Source organism: Sminthopsis crassicaudata, chromosome 2 (assembly GCF_048593235.1).
Source record: "Sminthopsis crassicaudata isolate SCR6 chromosome 2, ASM4859323v1, whole genome shotgun sequence".
NCBI lineage: Eukaryota > Metazoa > Chordata > Mammalia > Dasyuromorphia > Dasyuridae > Sminthopsis > Sminthopsis crassicaudata.
The window spans coordinates 161995906-162017494 of record NC_133618.1 but is presented as its reverse complement, the minus strand read 5'-3'; the positions used below and the strand labels follow the sequence as shown (position 1 = coordinate 162017494).

At 34.1% G+C, this 21589-nt stretch overlaps 1 protein-coding gene across 2 annotated transcripts in view; it reads left to right on the top strand.

Moving 5' to 3' along the window:
• PCSK2 (proprotein convertase subtilisin/kexin type 2) overlaps positions 1-21589 on the top strand; it is a 295115-nt gene that overhangs the window by 144637 nt on the left and 128889 nt on the right. For both annotated transcript variants that reach the window (XM_074287811.1, XM_074287812.1), the window contains exon 5: positions 11729-11766. In XM_074287811.1, the coding sequence (XP_074143912.1) occupies positions 11729-11766 (38 nt within the window). The remainder of the gene's footprint in view (positions 1-11728; positions 11767-21589) is intronic.

Sequence of the window (21589 nt, the reverse complement as noted above, 5' to 3'; positions counted from 1 at the left end):
TAATGACAAAGTGTTCTGAGCTATAGAATAGGGTATGGCAGGGAAGAAGAGGTAATTATAGCAAATGGCCTTCCTCAATAAAGTCTGAGGTGAGGTTTTATGTGGAGAGAATAAGAGAGAGATGATATGGGAAACTTAAGGAAAGAAGATTCAGAATAACCACTGTAGAAAATGCAAAATAGAATCCATTTCAGAAGAAAGAGTAAAAGGATTTCCTTGTAGCAGAAAGGATCTCATTGAAACCAGATAACACAAATTTATAATCGATCCAGTCAACATAGTTAAATGACTTCACAATTCAGCAGCCCAGAAACAGGAGCAGAGAAGGTTGATGTTGAGGGCTAGTTTATGGGCGATCTAACTGTACCCTGTCCCAGTCAGCCTGTACATAAAGTACTATGTTTGTTTCTGGGCTCCACACTTTATAAGGAACATTGAAAAAGTGTTACTTATTCAAAGGAGAGCAACAGGGTGGTGGAGGGCCTCATGTTCATGCCATCTGAGAAGGTAGAGAGACTATTTGTATAATGCACAGAGGGCAACCTCAGAATCAGAAAGACCTAAGTTCAAGGTCTGGCTCTGACATATACTATACTGACTGTGACAGTGGGCAAGTCACTAGGCTTTGACCTCTCGTTGTGTACCCCAAGACTATTCTGTAAGTTGAAGAAATTGAGAGCATATAGTCTAGAGGACGGGTAAGTCTAGGCATTTAACAATATATGATAGGGGGCAGCTAAGTGGTGCAGTGGTTAGAGCACCAGCCCTGAAGGCAGGTGGACCTGAGTTCAAGTCTGGTCTCAGACACTTAACATTTCCTAGCTCTTGACTCTGGGTAAGTCACTTAACCCCATTTGCCTCAGGGAAAAAAAGAGTAGCTATCTTCAGTATTCATTTTGTTCTTCTTGGCCCCAGAAGATAAAAGTGGGAATGATGGGTTAAAATTGCAAAGAGGAAAGTTAGAGGAACCAAGAATTGAAATGGACTGCTTCTGTTGGAAGTGGGTTCCCTTTACTTAGGATTACAAGCAAAGATTGTATGATTCATAGAGGGGATTCTTATGCAAGTAAGGCCTGTTTTCCATTGCTTTCAATTCCTGACTCCATAATTTGGTAATTCCACAAATAACAAAAATATATCCATTGAGTATCTATTGTTTTCAAAGCACTCTGCTAAAGTTGGGAATATAAAGAAATGTGTTTTGATCCCTGCCCTTACTATGCTCTATATTATATATGAACATTGATGCATGGAATATATCATATATAAAAGTCCGTGTCCCAAAAAAGACAAGAACAATAGCAAAATTATAAATTTTTATTATATTTATACTGTGACAGATGGTTAAATAAGAGAAACTAGTTAATTGCCATCTTATGACTTGATTTTGTATATTAGTATGTAAGTTTTTGTTCTGCCTATGTTCCTGAAATAAAATTTAAGAAGTCAAATTTAAATACATTTGAATTTTCTCATAGCCACTAAAATAAACCATTATGGCTGTTAGGAGACTATGATAATGGTCCAAGTAGGTAGCAATGAGAACCTATAAGGATAATAGCAGGGGAGGAAGAAAAGAGTTACAAGTTATAAAAGTTAAATAAATAGTACTAATTAAATATGAGAGGTGATATAAAAATTGCTATTTTATAAGATTCCAGTTATTAATGTCTCTTTTCTTCTACTGCTGTCATGCTATATCACATATGAATATATGTTGTATAGTCATATTTATACTGTGCTATAAAATATTAATTTTGCATGAGAACAGAGGCAAATTCAGTCCTAAGATTCTCCAGAGTTGAATTATAGAAAAATATGCTTTTCATAGTATTATAGATTTAGGGATGAAAGGGAACATAGAGATCATCTAGTACAATCCCATCATTTTACAGATAAGGAAATTGAGGCTTAGATAGATTACATAACCCATCTATGATCATATAGATACTAAGTGGCAAAACTTGAATATGATGCTAAGTCTCTGAGTACTAGTTCAAAGCTCTTTCAACTGAACCATGGGCTCATGGTTCCCAAAATTTGATCTTCCCACCTTTCAAGTCATTTTTTCTAGTTTGGTCTTCCACAAACTTATAAAACCACAAAGCTCCCCACCATCACTACCCCCAAAAAAAATCTATAGCCATAACAGAGCCACAATTCACTTGTTTGTGAACTTTTTCCCTGTTGAAGATGTACTGTTTGATTTTAGTTAATAATTCCATTTACACAGATAGAAATATATCTGCAACATCTCTAAGAAGAGGCTAAAGTCTACATATACAATATATCCATTTATGCACATAGTCCTAATAGACTAGCTGTCTCCAAACAATAGTTTATTTTCACATTGGCTCACTGCTCTTAGCTTGTCTGAAAGTGATCTAACTAAAAGCAGCAAATACTCCACATATACTTCATGGAGTCAGACTCTTTAGCCAAGATGCCCCCTTCTGTGCTGCCTATTCCCTTGGAAGGCCATGTAAACTTGGCAGATATGCCTACCTTGATTTTCTAGAAGCAAACCACTGGAGAAATTTCCCTACTATTTGTTATCTGACTGAACTCTCCTCGAAATGAGTTTCATTGTTTTTCCTTGGTTTATTTACATATGAAGGGCATTAAGAAATAAAATAATGAATTGTATTCTTTCTGAAAATCTACAAAGAACACCGTGTTCTTAAAGCAAGCCTTTGAAACCATATTGTTGTAGAAGCCAAATAAGTCATCCAGCTTAAAGCCTGATATTTCTCTGGAGAGTCCATTAAGTGTCAAAACCTGAAAACAATGTAGCTGTGTTTCTGATGAGTGATACATTTTGAAGTGGATAAAAGAGTTTTCTCTTTGGGCTTGTCTTTGAAAATTAGAAACAGAAATAAAAGCAGAAAGGAGGATATGTATTGATACTTGAACCTACTCAACTATTTCATGTTCCCCCAGTATTTTAGCTTTCTCAGCTGGGGTGAACATTGTAATATATTGGTTATTAAAAACCAAGTCCTGGCTCTAAAGAAACTGTGTATAGATAACTAAGTAGGATGGAGGCATCCCACATCACAATCCTCATAATACTCTGTCCCATTCTTTGGTTGGTGAATACAGAAAGTGAGCTGAAAATGAGAACTAAAAATATATCTTGAGGATTGCCTCCAGTAGCTTATCCTACGAATATTTCAATACCTTTTGTTTAAAGTGCCTTGATTAAGCCTACACCACTCTTCCCTCTCTCTCTCCCTGAAATACTGATGGGTAGGTTTTGCTTTTTGACCATATTATTAGTTATAGAGGTAGAAAGGACCTCACAGGCCTTCTGATCCAATATCCTGATTTTATACATGAGGAAAATTGAGACCAACAAGAACAGTAACATCATAAGATAGATGTCAAGGTCACACAAATAGTAAATAACAGGTAGAATCTTAATCAGGAGTCTATTGAGCCTGGCTTGTAAAAGTTCATGTGTTGATTATAAAATTTTCATAGAGAGGAATTAGACCTCACAAATCAGCAAATGCTATAAATATGTGCTTGATTCATTGTTATGTTGATTGTCCAAATTTAAGAAAGTGATGAAGTCCTGCATACATTTGGTTCCAGAGAGCTGATTGTTAAACATTTACCAGCATATTACTAATTTTAACTCAGGTCCTAATACTGTCAGTACTTTTTTTCCCTATGGTAATGTGATATCTCTATTTGCATTCAGACTTATTAGTCATTGAGACCCAGGCACTCTGGATGAAGAGGAAGAGGGAAGAGGAGGTTGTATAGGATATAAAGAGAAATTCAGTTAAGATAATTTAGTGTTTGTTTTTATTTCTTATATTGTTTTGTAGCAAGAGTGAGAAGGATGTATGCAACACAAAAGATGGGGCTTCAAACAAAAAAATCTAAGAAGAAATCCCTAAATCCTCCTGAACCATTTCATTTAGAGTTTTATGGTAGCTGAGAGCTTATCTAATCCCTCCCCCTTATTATAAGTAAATTTTCCATGGTTATATAGGTAAGAAATATCAGAGTTGAGATTCAAAGCCTCAGACATTTACTAGTTGTGTGACTTTAGGCAAATTACTTAACCCTGATGGCCTCAGTTTTATTGTTTGTAAAATGAGTTGGAGAAGAAAATGACAAACTGCTATGTTATCCTTGCTAAAGAAATACCAAATGAGATCGTTAAGAGTCAGATACAATTGAAAATACAATGGAACAACAATCAAAGGAAGCTATACCTTCTGCTGCCCAGAATTGTATAATTCACAGGTAGACAACCTATTTCATACTCCTGATTTATAGGTTTTAACACAACTTCTACTTGTAACACCTCTAGAATTTTCATTGAAAGGTGTCATGTGGTCTTAAGAATTCCATCTGAGAACTAAGGCAGTTAAGATCCAATGAAGTTATGGGTTAAAGTTAGTAAAGCCATATTGCTGCCATAGGTCATAACTGAAATATCATGTTTATTCCCAGATGCCGTATTTTAAGATAGACATAGATATGCCAAGAAGATATTCAGAGTTGAGAAAGCAAGATGATAAAGGATCTCAAGAGTATACTATATGAAAATTGGTTGAAGTAATTGGGATTGTGTAGCCTGAGAACAAGACAAGCTTAGTAAAAGCAGCTAGTATTTGAAGGATTGTCTTCCTAAAGAGGGATTGGTCTTGTTCTGCTTGACCCCAAAAATAGGAGCAATGAATGGAGGTTGATAAGAAGATTTTGTTTCAAGGAAAACTATTCCTAGATATTAGAGCTATCCCAATCTCAACAAAGTGCCTGAAAGTTCAAATTGTAGCTGGATGACCACTTGCCATTGTAGTAAAGAGTAATTCATTCAGGTATGAATTGGTCTAAGCAGCTTCTGAAGTTCCTTCCATTGCTGCAATTTTTTAACTTTGTGATTCTGTGATGGTTATAAGAGTTTGGGGAGTCATGGGATAAGTGGTAATGTCAGGGATGCTCACAAAGGACTGGAATTAGGCTGGCTCCAGTACCTGTGAAACTTAAAATCAGATGGTCAAGGTTCAAAACAAAAGCAAGATCAAGCACTGCGTCAGAGAGAGCTTCAGGCAGAGGCACTATAGCAATTATAGAGCATGACACCCTAAGAAAGAAATTTATCTATTTTTGGAGGATAGGGAAAGTCTAAAGTCTAAAATCCTATTTAGCCCTTCTTTTTTTCCCCTGGCAGACTTACCCAATTGGCTCCATCTACTAAGTAGAACTCTGCTTTTGCTAGAGGCTTCACTATTAATATTCTTTATTCTCCTCAAGAGCTTTAGGCTCTCTCTTAAATAGAAGGACCACATCTTCTGACCTTGTCCTTTGTGTTCACAAGAGACATAGCAAATTAGTTGAAGGAGGCCTAACCTTCCTTATCATTAGCCATTTTACATCTTCCATGGGCCCTGTTTTTCCTTGGCTGAGGAAGATATGAACATGTAACAATACTAAACCTTAGGTTATTAAAAGTTGAGTTATGAATAGTACCACAAACCTCCCTAGGAATCTTCCGACCAAGTGGCAACACCTTTAATAGGTACAACATGGCAGCTTGGGTACTTAGAATTTTGAGTAAATTAGATTCTGGAAGGGACCTTATACATCAAAGTACAATCCCCTCCATCTTAGATGAGGAAATTGAAATCTAAAGCAGTTGCAAGACTTGTTCAAGTTAAATATCTAATAAGAGTCTAAGGCAGCATTCACACCCAAAGATTCATTACTTCAACTCCAGAGTTCTGCCCACCATATCATGATTTCCCATATCTCCAGTTTACAAATGAAAACATGATTGTTTATATATGTATTTATGATCTTTCAAATTACAGATACATTGATATGTACAATATGTAAATACTAAAAGGATCTGTGATTTTGTCAGTAGTGGAAACTTCTGGTATGGGATTCCCTCCACCAATGCAATTCTCAGTGAGTCTGTGACATAGGAGATAAGTCTTAAGGAATTGTTTGAGGCATAAGAGGTTAAGTGAAATGCTGAGAGGTTCTCACAAAAAAGAACTGGTAAATAAGTAAGTCTTTGTTTAGTTTTATTTTAATTATAATCATCATTACAGAGAACTTCTAAAGCAAAATTAAAGCAGTTCAACAACTGTTCAGCACATTATAGTCTTATAGAGCTACCTGAGCCACTGAAATGTTAAGGAATTTGCCTGTGATCACACAACCATTACATGTTAGAGGCAGGCATTAAAACTAAATCTTCCTAACTCCATGGCCAGCTATCTATCTACAATGCCAGGATATCTCTAACTGAATGAATAACAATAAGAACTGATGTTCTGAATCAAAAGATAAACTCAGAAAAAGTTTCACCCCAAAAACTTCCTTTTTGGAAGGAAGGAAAGACAAATGGATAGATTTATTATACACTTATTAGGCACCAAACACAGTACTAAGTGCTTTATAAATACCATTTCATTTGATCTTCAAAATAATCCGGGGGAAGTAGGAGCTTATTTTTATCCCCATTTTAGAGTGAGAAAACTCAGGCAGGCAAAGGTCTAGTGACTTCCCCAGAGTCACATATCTAGTAAATGTTTGAGGCCCTATTGGAAATCAGGTCTTCCTGATTCCCAACACAATAGTAAAATTTATTAAATTTAATTCCAATTTAGTGCAAATTAATTATTAAAATTAATTAAAATTTAATGAATCACTTATTAATATTTACTTCAGAGATATACTTAAATCTGTGATTCCTCTGAACTTTCAATAAGTTACCCCCATCTTTTCCTCTGGCAACAATCTGACCTAAATCTTAGAGCCCTTTGCATCTTAACATTTAGTTTTCCTTTACCCTATGTGATCATTATTTATCTGTATTAGGATATATATTAAAATAGAAGAAAGATATAGATATAGAGAGACATAGATATTCATATTTGTCTTAGAATGGAAGATATAGATATAAAGATAAATAGACACATTAGAAAGAAAAAACGAAAAAGAAAGATAGATGATTGCTTCTTTCCATTCTAATCAGCTTCAAGTCTAGAAATATCTAATCCATGCCTAATATATTCATAAGTTTCTTCACTGCTGCTGCTATTAACTTCCAACTCTCAGAAGCTCCTGTCACCCTCTATCTCTCCTTGTACAGAAAAAGTAAGAATTCTAAGAATTGGTGCTTTTCTGTAAAAGACTACAATATCTTTTCTCTACCTGTTTTTATAGATAATATAATCTTATGCAGATTAAAATTTTAAAGCTTCAACAAATTTCTGAAATGAGGTGATTTAATTACAACATTCCAAAGCCAAAGAGTATTTGAGTGTTTTCATTTTCTCTTCTGTTCTGTCCTATAATTATTGCATGCTGAGTAGCTGTGATGGAGCTAGACCTAAAATCAGAAAGACTTGAATTGAAATGTCCACTTTCATATTTAGCTGTATGACCACTGACCCATCATGTGACTTCTTTGAGCACCAAGCACACACACTCTCTCTCTCTCTCTCTCTCTCTCTCTCTCTCTCTCTCTCTCTCTCTCTCTCTCTCTCTCTCTCTCTCTCTCTGTCTCCCTTTAAAGTTTATCCACAAAATGTCATTGTTCTTTGTTCTTGAAAAAAGCATGACATCAGGGAAATGATGCTATGACATGCAAGTGAATTTGATTTAGGAGAGGGAAGATTGTGCAAAGTCACCAGCCTCACTTTCTCTCTGAGCCATCTGGATCCAGTGGCAAGATAGAGATCAGCACAACAGATCAGTCCTGAATGCAGTGAAAGACCTTGACAAAAACAAAGACAAAGACAGAGACAAAAAGTCTCTAAACTAAGGTCTTTACTGGTCTCAGTTTGTCTGTAATAAACCCAATTTAGTGGTTAAAGCTAGGTAATAACTGAAGCAAAGAATGGCCTCTTTTATCTAGTCAAAAAAAGAAAAAAAAATCCAATCTGGAAAGGAAAGACCCTCAGAAACCCTCTTCAGTTTTCCTGATCTATATCTTGCCACTGGATCCAGATGGTTCTGGAAGAAACAGTGAGGCTGGTGATTTTGCACAGCCTTCCCTCAATTAAATCCAACTCATTTGCATGTCATAGTGTCTCTAATTTCTTGTTGAGAACAAAGAACAAACAACAACCTCTGTAAGAAGAACTGCTCCACTGAAGACTTAACTGAACTGGTCAGTTGGGAAGAACACCTCTTCCTTTTTCTTTCTTTTTACGTAGGGTATCATACTTTATCTTCTGGTACTCTGCCCAAATAAATGTAATTTTTTTAAATTACTGAAACCTCCCAAGGAGATTTTTTTAAGGCCAATGCCTAAAATCCAATTTACTCTAGTTCTCATTGATTGGCCAACAATACATCCCAGGTCAAGCCCCAATTGGTCATTATTTGAGCCCTGATTGACTTGGCATGAATGTAAATAGCAATTGTGTCTATCAAATGAGACAGGGGTTAGTGGAAGTGATTCACATACCAATGAAGCCACTGATGAAACCAAAGCTATGCACTATTCTGGATTATTTATAGTTTGACTACCTCCATTGTTGAAGGAGATCAAATATTTTTACATTGTAGTGTAGGGCAGGTTATCCATGGATTTCTACAGATTTCTGTGAAAAGAGGCAGCGCGAATTTAGATGAGAGGTAGAAAACAGGAATCAAAAGGGTAATAGTCATACTCTAACATGCTCTTATGGCAGGCCATAAATCAGATTATCCTCTAGGTGGCACAGTAGATAGAATAGAACATTAGACTGGAAATCAAAGACTCATCTTCTTGAGTTCAAATCACTTACTAGTTGTGTGACTCTCAGTAAGTCACTCTATCCTGTTTTCCTCAGTTCCTCATCTATAAAATGAGCTGGAAAAGGAAATGACAAACCTCTCCACTGTCTTTGCTAAGAAAATCCCAAATGACACAAAGAATGACAACTGGAAAAAAAAAAAGACTACATAAACTCAAAAAAAGGAATTTTTTTTATTATTTTGCTAAGGCAATTGAGATTAAGTGACTTGCCAGGGTCACATAAATGTCTGAGGGCAGATTTTAACTTAGGTCCTCCTGACTTCAGGGCTGGTGCTCTGTCTAAATCACCAGTTAACAACCATGGCTATGTAGATAGATTACTAAATCAAGGAAGATCTGGCACAATGGTAGAAACTGACCAGGTTGTTCCCTCACAGGGAACTGTGGTCTGCTTGCCTCAGACTGGAGACACATATTCTAGAAATTGTGATTAAAAAACATGAGAAAAGTAAATTAAATTTCTTTCTGGGATTATATATGCCTGATTCTAGGATTGTTTGCAAAGCACACATTCATCCTGGTATGTATGAATAAGTGAAAACCCATTCATAATTTGTGACACTCCTTCTAAATATTCTCAGTCAAATGTACATTTGTGCATTCTTTTAGTAGATTATTCTTGCTAATAGCAGTAGACCAGAGTAGGTGGCAAGTATCTGACTTCTAAGTCTGAAAAAGAATCCTGACCTGCTGTCACGTTTGCAAGGTTTCAGGGCACTCTCTCAATTGCAGGTATCCTACAAAGGTAAGAAGATTTGAGAAGTAAATTAAAATCCTTACTTTTAGAAATTTCTAAAATGCAATAGGGGTCACCACAAGGGAACATAATACATCCTGTATTAATAACTAGGCATTGTTGCATCCTGAGAAAGTATGACAAATTAAATCCTCATTTTAATGAGGCAGGTTGGGGGAGGAGAAAAGGAAGAGATTCAGTCTCATGGTAGGGTAAAGAGACAGAGATCCAAGAGTACAAGCACTACCATCTGGTAACTTCCTATTTTAACTATTAATTTTTGTTCCAGACTCTTATTTCAATGCTACTGAAGAAACCTCAAGTATAGTCAAAGTCCAATAAATACAATGCCCTTTGGCAAAGTCTCATTTGTTCCATCTTAGTATGGTACATCCATTGAAAGATAGAGGAAAAATTAGATTTTCTGGTGATCCAGTTCTGAAAATAAACTAACAACAACAACAACAATAATTTAACTGCAAAGAAATTATGAGAAGATACTCCCCCCCATTTCTTTCAGATGTGGTGTAAGATTCCAGAGATATAGAACATTTTATCTAATGGCAGATTTTTTTCAATGTATCTCAATTAGTTAATAATCAACAATCATTTATTAAATTCTCATTATGTATTAGATGCTGTGCTAAACACTGGAAATGCAAAAAAAAAAAAAAAAAAAAGACAAAAACAGTTCCTGCCCTCAAGGAGCTCATAGTCTAATGGAAGAGATAGAGTGCAAATAATTGTGCATACATGACATGCATCCTCCCCATCTTCCTAATTCCAACTGTGGAGTTCTCTTCACTGTCCCACCTAGTTACTTCTGATATCATATACTCATAACCTAACATGTGTTAGAGCACAAGGCACTTTCCTGTATGACCTTCTTCTCCCAGCCATCATAAAAGGATCTTGGGGGAAAGGGAGGGAGAAAGTCACATTTAATTTTTTTATCATTTAGTATTTTATTTTCCCCCAGTTACCTATAAAAACAATTTTAAAATTTTATTTTAAAATTTTCAAGTTCTAAATTCCCTCTCCCCCTCCCTGTCCATGGTCCCTGACCTCTTTTAAATAGTTATCATACATCCCTCCCCTTTCCCACTTCCTCAAAATCTCTACCCCCACCAAGTCTGCAGTAGTCCACTTAGTTTTAAACTCAGGTTCACAAGGAGCATTGCTAATATTTTGATACTGAAACTGAAGATACAGCCAGAAAATATACAAACCAGTGACATATAGCCATCCTTTATCCATCATGATTATTCTTGGACATTCCACAGAATATGTGAGATGTGTAAAGAAGCTGGTAAGCTCTGTCAGGATTGTAGACTAACTGAAATGACTCTTTAACATTGGAATTTAGGTTATTTTATATTCAAGAGGACAAGGAGATTTAGTGCTTTTCACAAATGTTTTCATCTGTAGTAAGGTATCTCCTTCCCCTACCTCCACATCTACATGGCTTTTATGTCTGTTCTTCTCCTTCCCTCCCCTGTTATCTTTGAATATATCAATTCTGAGTAATCCAAATTAAGATTCAAATATAGGTGGGATGCTCACTAGTTATATATCTGGATGAATTCTAATTCTGGCTGTTTTTGTGTAAATATCTTGTTTTTACCAATACTACCTCCTATCCTCTTAAGAGAAAGATGCTATTCTGACAGGATTATGTCATCCATTACTGTTATACTGAAGTCTTCAATGAAAATGTAAGAATTTGTAAGATAGTTAAGAATTTAAATTATATTTAAATTAAATATAAAACATAAGAAATTCTAATTGTATTTAAATTTGTATTGAATTTAAATTAATTTATATTAAATTTAAAATTAAATGTAATCATTTCTACAACTCTATCCCAGGAAAGAATTTTAATTAACCATTGGTCATAAACTCTGATATATGTGCTAAATTCAACCCCTTAGCTCCAACCTAATTTGGGACAAATTAACTAGCATGTCTTTCCTGACTGACATTGATGCCTATTTGCTAGTTTATCTCATCTTAAAACATTAATTGATGCCTTTGAAGCAGGTAGCTGACATAGCATCAACCCAATTTGCAATCTTCACAGTAATTTGCAGTGCATGTAGAAGGACAAAGGAGGTGAATGGTATGGGAAAGAAAATCAGAGACAATAGCTAGTACAGTAACACACTCTGAAGGCATTAACCTCTGATTTCTGTACTTTCATTCCCTTTTTACAGGGATTGACTATCTTCATCCAGATCTCGCTGCAAATTATGTAAGTACAAGCTACTCTTTGCTGAGAAATGTGGGGGTTCTTTACTGGTCTGGCCTCTTCAGTTTGGGAAGCATGGAGACAATTACATGTAGACAGTCTCATAGATGCTAAATCCTAAGTAGGAATTGGCACTATATCATCTCTAAGCTACTTATGAGAGACAAGGGCCAGGGACAAAAAAAAAGTCTAAAAAAGAAAGGGGACAGGGAAAGAGAAGAGTGTAATTTTGCCTTTTCTGTAAAATAGAAAATCTTACAGAAAGACAATAGGAAATGAGGGATAGAGAATTGTCCTGAGTTAGGAACACCAGAATTCAAGATCAACCACTAATACATCTTTGTTACGTGTCCTTGGACAAGCTACTTGATTTTTGACATTTCAGGAAGCCTTCTAAGATTATAAATTTTAAAACCATGATCAATCTATGTTGAGAGATTATTCACCAGAAGTTCCTTATAGTTGCAAGTCCAGACCAAAAACTCAAACAAAACTCACCAACCAATCAGCTTACAAGGATATTTTGAGGAGTTAATGAAATAATGCATTAAAATCTCTAACTAGAAAACACAATGAGAAGCTAGGATTCTTGTCTAACTTGCTTTTCTAAGTCAGATCATAGATTGAAATCATTTCCCAAACCACATTATCCATCCATACTGAGCCTTCTTATAACAAAGAAAAAACAATTAAGTAAAAATTGGCCAATGAAACAACCTCACTTTACATCATATGCAATATTTTGAATCCATGGTCCGTCTAATATGAAGAGGAGCATATAATTTCCTGATTTATTCTCTAGGACAAATATTGATTATTTCAACTTAATTTCAAAATAATTAAGTAATTTACCTTTTAAATATTCTGGGAAACTCTTTTAAGACTCTAAGTTACAAAGGAGATACTAGGCTGCATTGATATAGGAAATTTCCTCTTCTGGGAGCTATATCAATAAAATCATGGTTCCAGTTCTAATATCTATATTAGAGACAACATAGTATAATTAAAATGTTAGGCCAATAATCATTATAACTTGAATTCAAATTCTGTCTTAGACAATATGTATGTACTACATTGGACAAGTCATTTGATCCTTTACATGTCTCAGAAACCTATCTAGGTTTTATCTACTAGGTCAGAATTGGGGAAAAATCTATTTAGAGAAATAATTTCTACTCCTCCAAAAGTATATATCATTTGCATATTCAAGCCTTGTATCACACAATGCTTTGCACCAAGAATGTGCTTTATCTAGCTAATATGAACATTAATAGGATATTAAGGAAGTATTCTGAATATTTCTATTTTTTTCCTTCTGTTATTTTTCCAAATTTTACTGTTTATTGTTTTTACATTTTAATTTGTTCTGATTCTGCTTTCTTTGTTCTGTATCACTTTATATGACTTCCCATATTTCTTCATATTGTTCATATTTATAATTTGTTATACTATAATGTTACATTTACATATCGCAATTTATTGAGCCATTTCCTACTCATTGGGCACATGAGTTATTTTCATTTTTGTTTTTGTTTTGTTTGCTATTACAAATAATGTTGCTGTGGTTATTTTTGTTCAATTGTGGTTGTTCTTTTTTTCCCCTGACTATAACATCCTTATAATAGGATTTCTAGATCAAAGGGTTTGAACTAGCTCTTGTTGTCAATAGCTAAATTTCTTTCCAAAAAAAGTGGCACCAATTCCCAGCGCAACTAGCTGTGTCATGGTGTCAGACTGTTTTTTACCACCTTAAGGAGAACCATTTTTCATGTTTCAGCACATTCACTTTAAAAAAAATAAACCTTCAAAAACTTCAATGGAAGATTGCTAAATTAAATCTCTTCTATCTCCAAATTTAATAATGTAATATTATTTTAACCTAAAGATAATAGTCTCTAAGAGATGAGAAAGTAGATAGAAAGGGAGAGGGAGAGGAACATCTAATTTGTGATACTCCTATTTCATTAATACTCCAAATCATTTATTCTTATTCATGTTTCACAGAGAAAATAGAATTTCCTAGTTGCATAACTTCTTATGAGCAGATGATGGAATTCTGATAAAAGTAATAGACATTATAGAACATATTTCCATTTTCTGGTTTATGTTCATATATCTAAAAGAGGATGACTTATATAAATCCACACATGTACATTTTTATATGTATACACATATAGATGTGTGTTGAATATGTGTACATTTATACTGTACATTTTATATACATATTACATATGTACATTTTTCAGTGGGGAGATAATTTTTAAGTTAAATGAATCACTATCTGAGACACACACATTCCACTATGTATCTGAAAAAAAAAATGACAAAAATGAACCCTACCTGACAATTACATTACTGTCTCTAAAGTATGAGCATTCACTCAATTATCTCAAATAAGGAATACTGAAGTTTTCAGAAAGTTGGCAATTTGGTGACAGCATCCACACTAGCAGAACCTTAAAAAAATCCTTTCTCCTCTCTCCATTCCAACCATCATTACTTTATAGTAAAGCTTTACTGTTGGATTTTATTTTCTCAGAAGTTAAAAATTTCACAGGCTGCCAAAATTTAGCAGCATGTTAAGAGGAAGGAAGATGGAGGAAATCAGAGTCGTTATGGCCTCTTTTCAGTGTCTTATGAATTTCCTTTTCTTTATTTTCTCAAAACTTAAATGACTATGGGGATTTTGATAAAGATGAGATTAAGGAACTTAACTATAAAGTACTAATATCCAGAGCTCTCCCCTTACTAAATTAAAAAAGCATGAATAAACCAATTCCAACAACAGCCTAAGTGTTCTGGAGATTGCTCCAAATATAGATTAATCCATTTCTTTTCTTTCCCTCAACTTCTAAGGTCTTTCTAGGGCAGCCTTATAAAAAGAGCCTTATAAGTTTTCCTTATAATTCTTATTATAAGTCTAAATCTTCATTTTCCCATATGGACAAATTGAGATCCAGTGTGCAGCTAACAAGATTTGAGCCACATTTGAATTCAGATCCTCTATCTATAAGTTCATTGTACTTTTTACTGCACTCTATTAAATTATCCAATATCTTGAGGTTCTTCTATATAGAAACATATTTGTAACATATTTAGGTATTTGGGTGGTACAATAAATAGAGCACCAGGCCTAGAGTAAGAAAGAACTTAGTTCAAATTCAGTCTCAGAAACTTACTAACTTTGGGACCTTGAGCAAGTCATGTAAGTTTTGCCTCAATTTCCTCATCTGTAAATTATGTATAATAAATAGCAGCTACCTCCAAAAATTTTTGTAAAGATCAAATGAGATAATTAATTATAAAGTACATAACACAATGTCTGGCACATAGTAAATACTATATAAATGTTAGCTATTATTAGTTCTACTAGTATTGCAAGTTTCTGCTTCCTATTGAAAGCTAACATGACATAAAACTGCTTTTGTAATTCTTCCAAGCCTAGACATGGAAAACTTGCCAGACTATACCTATTTTAATTAGTCTGCAAATCTACATAAAGGAGACTTAGGTAATCTTTCAAGGATCTCTGATTTCATTAATAAAAGTCCTCCCTCCACCAGTGCAGAACTCAATCCTCTATACCTCAGCAGATAATCTTCATGATTTGCTGTGGCTGAAAAATTAAATTATCTTGTGGACAATCTTCAGAAGACAAACTTCCATAGATGTCAGGAACACCCTCAAATTACATAGTTGGCTTGTACTCAAGTTCTAAGTTCAAAACCCACCATTGCTTCTATCCCTTATGTGCTCGGGGTCATTTCAACACTGTAATTAAAGAACAGGGGATCTGTGATAATAAAACAAACTACAGGCTATTTCCCAGTTTTAAAGTGTCACAGTGAATAAAATACTTTCTTAGAGTTGGAAAGATCTGAGTAAAAAAATGGGATATTTACTAGCTATATTACTGGGCAAATTGCTTAAAACCTCCTTTTGGGTCATTTCCCTCATTTGTATGGAGATGGATACAGTGGCTAACAGGGTTTCTTCTAGCTCTAAAACTATAATATTATATATTATAATATTACATATTACACAATATATATTATATTATTATATAAAACTATATATAATATAAAATATTTTATATATAATGATATATAAAACTATAATATTATGCCTCCCAACATGATTGCTATCATAATCATGATGAAAAGAAAAATGGGTTTGAAAGAAAAACAGGATTTCTGCTCAATTGCTGAATCAATAGTGATTTATTCATTTCTTACCATAGATGTTGGACAGAGACAAAAATGAGTCCCTGTTCCTCCTTAAGAAACTATTCTTAAAATAAAAATTGATATTTTCATATTTAAATTAGGACAACTTGTATTGTTCCTCCCCACTCTGCAGTCTTCTATTGCTTAATTTCTATCCCTCAAAGGAAGAATAATACATAAGGAAAGCCAGCAAAAAGGATTTTTTCACAGTCTCTCCAAGAACATGTGAATCTATAATTATTTTTAAAAATGTCCCAAAAGTTTTAGTGCCATGTTAAACTTTTTAATATGTGCAAAGTAAATATGAAGTTATTTGATGAGAAAGGCACTTGCAATTGGGGAAGGTCTTATGTAGAAGATGACATTTGAGCAAAGCTAAAACTTTCCAAAATGTCTTACTCAAAATGGTGAGTAATGGTATACCTGGAGAGTATATGATAAAATTGAAAACCAAATTACTTAATCTTGCTAAAAATCATACAATTTTAATGACAGAAGGTATTTCAAACACTCCCCACACTTTAACAGATAAGGAAATTGAGATCCAGAGATATGACAAAAGAATCAAAGATATCTCTAATACCCTCTAACCTAAACCACAATTGACCAAGAATGTCTTCTAAAACATTGCTGAGAAATAGACTCAAGTCTCAGTTTGATGGTCTATTCTACTTCTGAACAACTCCTAATTTTGTTGACATTTGAATCATCTATCACTATCATCCTTTTATCAAGACATAATGAAGAGATGGCAGGTTTCAGAATTAGGAAGACCTGAATTCATGTCTCCTTTCTGAATCATACTGATTGAATGATTGTGGGCAATGTATCTAACTTTTCAATGACCCTAGGCAACTCTCTGAAGATACACACACACACACACACACACACACACACACACACACACACACACACACGTGTGTGCCATAATTAAAAATTAATTCTAAAATTCACACTATAATTAGCAAAATGAGAATTGTAAGTAGAATACAGTGTACCCAAGAGAACAATGAAATCAGTGGACAGTGGTAGACTTGAAAATTATTTGGACAAGGGTTTTACCAAGCTAAAGCAGTCAGCTTCACACCTTGTTAAATCCCTTAATGACTTGGTTGTGATCAGTTGGACCTGTGCCCTCATAAGAAGTTATTTTTTCAAAAGTCTCTTGGAAGTTTATTTCAGATGAAGATCAACATATGAATAAGCTGTGAAAAGAGTAACTGTCAGGCCAAAGACCAATGAGTCAACAAATGTGTATAAAGTGCTTCCTCTCTACCCAGCACTATAAATAATTAGTTATATACATCTAAGATACAGACAGAGAAAGAGAAAGGCAATTGCTAGCAGCTTATAGGATAGAAGAAGGAAGAAGGAAAAGGTTAAGACTTTTTCAAACAACAAAGTTTGAACTGAGTCAAGAGTCAAGACCAAAGTGGTAAAGGCTTATATTAGGATGGTGGTGTGTGAGTAGAGTGTGCACTACAATAATGATGTAAGGGAAAAGGGGAAGGATAATGAATTCACTATTGGGCTTATTTAATTTAAGATGCCTACAGGATATCTAGTTTAGGATATCCAATAGGCAATTGATGATGTGGGACTAGAACTCAGGAAACACTAAATAGATAGATCTAGGAATCATCTGAGTAAAGATGATAATTGAACCCATAAGAATTATGCAAGATCACCAAGTAAGACAATATGTACATACTGAGTTCCTTCCAAGCTTAATAGAGTGATACCCTACTCAAATATCCCATAAACCATTCATAATCATCTACTGAAAATTTATAGAAAGTATCATAAAAGATTAAATCTTCTATGGATTTGTACTCTCTATCATTATCATCTTAGCATATCATAACAAATAGAGGGCAGAATTCAGAATTAGGAAGATCTGCATTCAAGTCTCTCATCTAACTCATACTAGTTGTAGAAACATGAGCAAATCACTTAACAGTGACTCCAGGAAATTTTCTGCAGCAGTAAGTTACAAAGCAACTGCCTCTCTGCATCAGCAGAGAGAATTTTAAAATTAAGAACATCTTATGCCAATAAAATCATAGATCTGGGCTACCATCCACTGTCACCACTCTCATTACTAATATTAACATTAATATCACTTTAAAAACTATTTGCATGCCATAAATTTAACAAACAACAAAACAATGATATTAAGAAAGTGACTGATGCTCCAGCTTCTCTTCAAAACTAGTATGAAAATAAGTACTGGTGCACAATAAGATTAATAATTACTAGCACAAAGACATTTCAAGGCATATGAATTACTACAAAAGTATTTTATTGGCTTTTTTGTAGATACAAGCTTGATCCTATCTTTCTTAATCTATCTATTGCCAAAATGTGTGAACAGTGACAACTCCTCAAAATACTTGCCTATTATGTGTCAATCAATCAATAGACATTTAGTTAGTCCCAGCTATGGGCCACATGTACTTTATATAATCATTCATGTTCGTGTTGATAAACGAAATGTACAAACAAAAAAACTGAGGAACAAAAAAGAGGCATTAAAAAGTCTTAATGTTAGAGAAAATAATTTATTGCTTTTTTATATCACATTAGAATATTATCTCCTTGAGAATAGGGATAGTTTCATTTTTTTTGCAGTTGTGTCCCCAACCTCTAACACAAGAGAGATACTTACTAAACTCTTGTAGATTATTATTAGTTTAATAATCACTGAATAAGTTGGTATATTAGTAGAATAACATGTATATTGCCTTTAGATATTGTTGGAAAACCTTTGCCTATATTCTGTACTCATGACTTAACTAGTGCCCTACAATTACATAAACTAAAACCAAGTATAATGGAGTGTGATAAGAGTATTTGATGTCCACATGGAAAAGTTTTCTATTTGAAATGTATTATCAAAACAATACTGCAAAAAGCAAGCGATATAAAATGCAGGCACAGTCTAAACCCAAATTGGTTCTGCCTAGCTTTAATTCCATTATCAAATCTATTAAGTGGACCAAGTAAGGCTTCCATATTTAAAAGACAGTAGAACTATGAAAAATATCAAACTATGGATAAATTGACTATAAGGCTCCAGTGAGAAGCACATTTAAACAGCTCCTTCATTTCATGGAATCTTTCTCCAAATCTATTAAAATACCGTTTTGGACTTGGTAAGTTTAAAATTAATAATGTAAATCAGAATAAATATAGAAACTGAAAGCTTCAAGTTTGAATCTGGAAATCAAATTGAATCAATGGATGAAAGCAAGACTTTAAAATACCTTTTGTCTTACCCACACACAAAAAAAATGACAAAATCATTAGACATTTCTTTGTCACTATTTTTTTTTTGATTGAGTTAATTTGGATATTTCAAAGAGAGGGGGCGAGGAGCTTGATTCTGCTTTTGGATCTTAATTGTTGCAAATGATTCCATGTGGAAATATACCATTTTTAAATTACATTTAACAAATCCAGAAGTGACTACTTTTGTTAGCCTGTATTATTGTTTGGTAAAGTGATATTGGCTTGTTCTAAAAATAGTTTTGCAAAATTTTGTCTGTTTTGTCATGTGCTCTGAGATGGCTAGCAGATTTTTTCCTCCTTTTTGATAAAGAAATGCTAATCTTTTAATAAGTGCCTTAGGCTTCTTGGATCTATATTTTATTACTATTTAATGTTTTTTGGATGCTTTACAAATATATTATGATGCATTTCATAGTTCTGAAAGTACATGCTGATATCACATGGGTGTAGATTGTTTGTTTGTAATGGCAGTGCAGGATCAGCTCATTATCATCAGAAATTACTGAAGAGTTATCTTTAAGAAGCCAAAATTTAGTGATTAGTGCAGATTATGCAAGGAAACAGTTGAAACTGTGCAACACATCATTTCAGGCTGAAAAACTTTAACACCTGTCAAATGTCTAGCAAGAGACAACCTGGTAGTTAAAATTATATCTATCACAAATTCAGAACATTTCATAAGCTGACAAAAAGCACAGCCCTGTATTACAAATACATACAACAAAACATCCTTGAAAATTTTAACAAATCAATTGTATTGGAATTAGACCATTATTAGAGGCAGAACTGCTGCCCACAATCAACAGAACGTAACATTGATCCATTAAAAATTAAGAAAATCAATTTTATGATAGCTATCAAATCACAAAGACTCATAATCTTCAAGCTACATTGAATTAAAAGTTTTCAAAATCCAGAGATTTAATTTAAAAAAAGAAATTAAAATCATGTAAGAACAGAACAAGATACATATCATGGCTATCATCCCACTCTGATACTGAAATTGTCCTGAAAATGTTTCCACTAAGCTTACATAAAATAAGTTGTGGAATTTTCCACTCGATTCCAAAAAGTATTTGTTTTTTCTCCTTTTCTAATAGTCCTCAGAACATCATATATAAAAGAACAACAACAGAATAATCATATGTCCCAGGACATTCTATATAAACTCAAAAAACATGAACATGAAATTATGATGATGATTATAGTTTATTTTTATGTAACACTACACAATTATGTACATTAAGCCCTTTGAGTCTACTGACAATTTTGTCAGGTAGTTCAAATATCCTAATGATCACTATTTTATAAATGAGAGAATTGAACCTGAGAGAGGTTCCATGGCTGGAACTCATGTGACTCATCTGTCACAGGAGGATTTTCCTCATATTGGAGGAAGAAGGGATATGTAAATAATAGCCAATTGGTCAACAAGCACTTATTATGCTCTTACTAGATACCTGCCACTGTGTTAAATGTGAATTTAACACAGTACATACAAAGAAAGGCAAAAATCCCCCTATGAGTTCACCTTCTCATAGAGAAGATAACATGCAAAAAAATGGACTTGGAAGGTACAGGTACAGGTAGGTAAGTAGGTAGGTAGGTAGGTAGGTAGATAGGTATATAGGTAGGTAGGTAGGTAGAATAAATAGGAAGTAAATCTCAGAAGATGGTACTAGCAGCAGAAAAATCTCCTACAGAAATTAGGGTTTGAATTGAGCTTTTGAGCTTTAAGGAAGCCAGGAAGCAAAGGTGAAGATGGAAAGCATTCCAGGCTTGGAAGACAGCTTGGAAAAGGCATAGAACCAGCAGATGGGATATCTTATGTGAGGAATAACAAGAGGAATAGTGTCATTGGCTGATAGACTGTTTTAAATGAATCCCAGATGAAGCCCAGATTTCATCAGCTGAAATGATGAGAAGTTGAAAGACTTAAAGATGATCTTGTCTAACCTCATTTTACAGAGGAAGAAATTGATATCCAGAATTACTCTCACTGAAGAGATTAGACTCCAGTTTTGGTTTTTTTATTGCACATTGAGCAGTGGTTTGAAATTGAGAGGGGGGAGGGAAGGTAATAAGATCTGATAGCCAATGTTTATGTAGTCCTTTAAGATTTGCAAAGAGTTACATGTGTTATCTCATTTGAATCTCATAACAATTCTGTAAGATATTTCTTATATCCCCATTTTACAGACCAGGAAACTGAGCCAAGAGAAAGAATGATTTATCCAAGAAACTAGTTATTGTGGTGATGATTGTTAATAGCTGTCATTGTCATTTTATGTGATTCCGCTTTCATTCTC